Source organism: Cololabis saira, chromosome 2, assembly GCF_033807715.1.
Source record: "Cololabis saira isolate AMF1-May2022 chromosome 2, fColSai1.1, whole genome shotgun sequence".
Taxonomy (NCBI): Eukaryota; Metazoa; Chordata; class Actinopteri; order Beloniformes; family Belonidae; genus Cololabis; species Cololabis saira.
In genome coordinates, this window is record NC_084588.1 from 26,411,721 (window position 1) to 26,417,720 (window position 6,000).

At 38.9% G+C, this 6,000-nt stretch overlaps 1 protein-coding gene across 1 annotated transcript in view; it reads right to left on the reverse strand.

The window, feature by feature from the left end:
• LOC133461048 (ephrin type-A receptor 6-like) overlaps positions 1–5,274 on the reverse strand; it is an 88,635-nt gene extending 83,361 nt beyond the window's left edge. Inside the window, exon 1 of the mRNA XM_061741810.1 lies at positions 5,038–5,274. Within this exon, the coding sequence (XP_061597794.1) occupies positions 5,038–5,116 (79 nt within the window). The 5' untranslated portion in view covers positions 5,117–5,274. The remainder of the gene's footprint in view (positions 1–5,037) is intronic.
• Positions 5,275–6,000: the final 726 nt, after the last annotated feature.

Consider the following 6,000-nt stretch of genomic DNA (forward strand, 5'->3'; position numbering starts at 1 on the left):
GTGTCTGCACCTGTGTCTCGTCATGTCTCGTTATCCCCTCAGTATATCTTGTCTTGTCATTCCTTGGTTCCCTGTCAGTCCGTACTGGTTCTCCCTCCATGTCTCCTCTGCGTTTTTCCTGTTCCTGTTTTTTTGTGTTTTTTGATCCTGCTCTGCAGCGCTTTGTTTTTGTCTTTTTGGAATTAAACCCTTTGTTTTTTGAGAACTCCTGCCTCTGGCATCCCTCTCTCTCCTGCACTTGGGTCCTAGAAAACCACACCCCTAACAATTGGTTTCACCCTGGAAGTTGCAGGGTTGTTGGTGCTTGTGCTAGACACAATTAATTCAAGGACTTACTCATCAAGGACATATGAGGACCTTCAATCAAATAAATCGGAAGACCTAAAAGTCCCCTTTGACAGTATCGAGTGCAACCCCCAAATCTCAAAAACTTGAGACCATGGAAAATGTAGAGAAGAAAAGAAAAAAAAAATCAGTAATACACTGTTCCCCATAAAGTTGGAATTAAACTTTTTTCAACCTCTTCTCATGAAATGATTGTAAATAAAAAGATGAATAAAAGAGTAGACTTTCTGAAAATAATATAACTCCAACTCTATGTACAACAGTGTGCTTTTTCTTTTCTTTTACTTCTATTTTGTCCCATTCTTTCTGCAAACATTGCTCAGCAATGCCTTTGTAATGTGTTAAAAAATGTATGGGTGCCCCTGGAAAGCATGTCATGTTGAAAGCAGCCGACTTCTAAAATCTCACTGTGCTTTCTGCATTAATGCAGCCATCATAGAAGTGTAAATTACCTTTGCCGAGGGCACTGATACAACCCCATCCCATCATAGAGCCTTTTGTCCAGAGCACATGATACCTATTTCATAGAAATCTGGATCACTGTCTTATCTGCCCACAATACACATTTTCCCTGTGTGGTGGTCCACCGAGATGCATCCAAGCCCACTAGGTGAAGATAAGTAAAGTTTGAGATCGCCTTTGTCAGTGTATTTCCATATTGCAGTGCTTGGCAACGGTTTCCAAAAGTAATCTTTTGCCCATATATCTATATCTGCTGATGAATGACAATTCTTGCTCTGTGAAGGATTAGAGGACACAAGTGTCCTGCTGAAGCTCGTACTACTGACCTTTATGCACTGATATGCCTCCAAATTCCATCAATAGGTTGATATTCTGCATTATAAAAGGAGAAATATGCAAATTGAATTGAATCCTTCTTAAAGGAGTATCATTTTTAGATATGTCAATTGTTTTCTCACACCGTTACTGACAACTTGGATATTCTCTGTCCATCTTTGCTCGTCAAACACTTAGTCTTTCATATTTGCATATTTTGCAGTAAAGGAATGCAAACAGCTGGAGACATAACTTTTGTGAAATGACGTTTGTCCATGTTGTTAACACTAAAAAGCTCCAACACCATTTGAGTGTGTATGTTTGTGATCCATGCCTGTAGTGTAAAATAAAGATTAATATTTAAAAAAGAGAAAAAAAACTGCTGAAGAAAAAACATGAAATATCTTGTGATCATATTATACTCTGCAATGCAAAAAAGTCAAAGGACATGTGAGAATAAGTCCTTCTATTTTATATTTGTACATGCAGTGTGTGTGCATGTGTGTGTGTGTGTGTGTGTGTGTGTGTGTGTGTGTGTGTGTGTGTGTGTGTGTGTGTGTGTGTGTGTGTGTGTGTGTGTGTGTGTGTGCGTGCTTTTATATTCTATTTAGCTTTTTTCAATTAGCATGGTCCTTATTGGCCAAGACTTTTTCTGATTTGGAGTTTGCAAAATAAATATAGTAAAACCAACACTATAATGCCTGCCTGTCAAGGTTTGACATTCCCCCCAGCTTTCAATTTCTGTTTTGCCCCGCCTGTGTCCCATCTGCCCTGATTGTGTCTGCACCTGTGTCTCGTCATGTCTCGTTATCCCCTGTGTATATCTGGTCTTGTCATTCCTTGTTCCCTGTCGGACCGTACTGTTTGTTCCCCATGTTTCCTGCCACGTTTTGCTCCTCAAGTTTTTTACCCCCAGACACTGCCAATAAAGATATTTAGTGTTTTTAAACAATTTAAACTTTCTTTTTCAACAAACATTGTTTTAGGTTTACACGATCATTTTTACATTTCAGTTTTTTTTTATTGGTTATATTTTGGCATAAAAAAAAAATAGGTCTTTGGCTTAAAAGAAAAAACAACCGCATATATTTTGCTGATAAACATTCAGATTTAGAAAAACCTTATTGTCCCATTGCAAGAGCAGCTCAGATGTGTCTTTGACTTGGTTTTAAGTTGTTAAAAACACATGGTTAAAAACATCAAGGAAACGGTTAAAAACTACACATACCGGTAATACATTTGAAAAGTACCAAAGTATTGGTATGCAAACAGATTAAAAGCACTGATAGACCATCATTTTTTGTTAATAATGTCGATGGCAGTTGAGATAAATGGATGTTTTTAGTAAGATTGTCCTTGCTGTAGGGACTGTATAACGATGGCCTGAGGGGTGGAGCTGAATTAAACTGTTATTTATGATAGTAGTCGCTTTCCGTCTGACTCTGTGAACTTGGAGATTTGAGAGCATTACAACCATTTGCAACAAACACTGACTTAAAACAAGTTTAGATCTAGATTTTTGTTCTCCACTGAATTCATGAATCTTAATCCTTTGTTACAGAACCACAAATGTCTCCATCACCACCTTGTGCCAGATTTTTTCTCCTGAATGCCAAAGCAGGCAGTGTGACACATGTACGCCAAATGAGCACAACTTCATCACAGCCTTATTAACGCTAAAGCATCAACTCAGCATAGAAGTTTGTCTTTTCAGGGCACAAGTATATCATTTTTCAATATTACATAGCTGCATCACTAAATTTGTAAAAAAAAACTCTTCTCATATTGCTGTTAAACCAGCCTACAAAAACATCCATCCATCCATTTTCTATACCCGCTTTATCCTTTGCAGGGTCACGGGGTCTGCTGGAGTCTATCCCAGCTCATCACAGGCGAGAGGCAGGGGTTCACCCTGGACAGGTTGCCAGTCCATCGCAGGGCCACATAAACAGACAACCAGGTATACTCACACTCACACCTACGGGCAATTTCAAATCATCAATTAACCTAGCATGCATGTTTTTGGACTGTGGGAGGAAGCCGGAGTACCCGGAGGGAACCCACGCAAGCAAAGGGAGAACATGCAAACTCCACACAGAAAGACCCCCGCCGGCCAGGGAGTTGAACCAGGAACCTTCTTGCTGTAACGCTGTAATGTCGATGTAAAGCACTTTGAATTACCTTGTGTTGAATTGTGCTATATAAATAAAGTGCCTTGCCTTGCTGTGAGGCAACAGTACTAACCACTAACCCACCGTGCGACCCCCTACCCAAACAAGAGGCATTCATTTAGGAAATTGTTTTTCAAAAAACATATATTTATATATTGTTAACCTGCAATCTTCCATATTTAAAGACTAATGCTTGAGCTATGCTTCTGCATAACAATTATTTAGTAAACAATTATTTGAAACAACAATAATATATCTCTGTTTCTATCTTATGCCCTTGTATATACCCTTTTTTTTCTTTCTATTTTTTTTACTTTTCACCATACACATATGCTCCAACATCAGTCAGAATTCACAGACACAACACACAGATAGGGTAATTTCTGATATCATTCAACAATTTTCAATACTTTATTAATGGCCAAAATTATATCAACTTTTTCTGACCTCAAATAGTGCATTATCTGTAATATAAATGTAATTTACCTCATTTTCTCTAAGAGGGCATTCACTGTCACTTCAAAACTGTTCACAGTACTGTATGTTGAGCTGTTCCTAAATTTTTAACACCTCAGGTTGTCATTTTTGTTTTTCCAAGTTTCCCCAGAGTGTAGCCCCTCCTCTTCGAGCCTGTCACCATCACAAGCCGACAGGCGTCCTGGTGGGAAAACACACTCAGGCACACACACATGCAAGACACAAAAAAGTGAAGAGGAGGAGAGTTTGACATTTAGCTATAGCTAGTGAAAGGTCTGCTCTCCTGTCATCTTTGAAAACGGACATCCTAAACATTAAACCTCCAAGAAGGAATACAAAACTAACCTCTACAAATGTGAAAAGTGTGAGATGCAAAAACAGATAATATTATGGAAACTTGTAACCCATGTGAGATAGTACAGCAAGGAAGAGATAGCATTATTGTGCCCCATGTTTTTCATAGAGGTGCATCTGCACATGTGACTGGATATAAATATGAAAAAAGGAGAAGTTATTCTGATTCAATTTGCCACAATCACTGTCCAAGTATAATAACATTCAGATTTTCCCTGTGCCTGTGCGGGATCCTGTCGAGACTGAACAGACCAAAACCTGATGTATTTCTATTCATGAGCTCATCACAGAAAACCCAAAGGAAGAAAGAAGCAGAATCAGCTGTGAGAGTTTGCCAGGGGTTGGCACATTCACTGTAACAGTCAGTGGTCCCTATAGCTGGGATGATGTTTATGTGCATTCAGGGTTTGCAGGTTCTCACATATAATTGTCCTACAGTTTGGATGATGGAGGCTCTGTCTCAATTTTGAATATGAATCTGGTAAATGTAGATTACTTCTGTATGTTCACTACAGAGCAGATACCTGTTATCTGCATACATATTTACTGTAGAGACACTGGTGTAAGAAAATTGCATATTTGTCCATACATTATCTTATATATTTAATGTGAAGACATAAATATGTCATCTACAATGAACTGGATGTGGCTCTGTTTTGTAACCTGCAGAGCTGTTTTGTAACCTTGTTGCTTGTGCATGTTTGAAAATGTTTTTTTTTTTTTACTCATGTTGATTGTATAACAAATTCCACAACCTTTTACCAACTATAGGCTACTCATCGCAATTAAATCCACATGAAACGAAAGGGGGCAATGCATGTGTTTTCAGATGATGGGTATTTTTATTGGACAATACTTTCAAATTGGCAAATTAGTTCCATCCACGCTTGTTATAAGTGACCTATGTACTCACCTTGATTTGAGGATCCGGAGTCCGACAGGATACTTTTAAGCAAGAGGAAAAGCACGCAGTATTTCCCAAAGGAGAACATCGTTGAGGCAGACACAAGTGCGCTCTAGGTTTAAAACGCTGCACAGACTGCTAAATAGATCCAAACATTGGAAATATGATTTTTTTTTTATTTGAAAAAAAAAAAAAATGTTACTGAAACCTTCCTGGAGCGAAGATTCAGGAGGTCCCAGTCGCATCCAAATTTAAAGGGAAAAAAATAGTTATTTTTCTTCTCTCTTCCTTCAGTCAAGCATCCTTGAGAGCTCTCTGGAATCGGTTTAAACGGACCAAAATAAGAAGAAAGGAATGGAAAACAATGATATAAGCTGTGATAAATTAGGTAAATAAAGAGAAATAAATCAACCAAAGCCCGAAAACACGCACAGGACGGTGTGGGAAAGTCCAGAGTAAAGTGTCCTAAAGTGCAGCTCCTCGGAGAAATGTTCGAGATGAAGTCAGTTTGTTGCTATTCCAAAAGGAAAAGAGAAACGGGGAGAAACCCCAGACTTTCCGTCTCACTTTCATCCAGCGCATCTCTCGCTTCTCTTCTCTATCTCTGCGTTTCTCCCTCTCTCGTCTCGGGATGGGAAGGATGCTCCTGCGCACGCTAAGTAGTCGGGTTTTTTTTTTTATTTCTTACAGCACAACCACACAGCCAGCTCGTGTAAAAAATAATAACTTATCCTTTACCACCACCCCTGTCACTATTTAAAATGCCTTGTTTCCTTCAGTCGAAAAGTGCGGGCTTTTGCCATGTTATTGATTCCAGTGGGGAAGTGGGGAAGTGGAGGGAAATATGAAGCCATTAGAAAGCTGTATAAAAGCCGTGATGTGGGTTTCACTTGCTCTAAATTATGTTCATACATGCATAGATCCAGGGGTGTGAATGGTGTTAACAGTAATGTGTCTGCTCGCATTTCTATT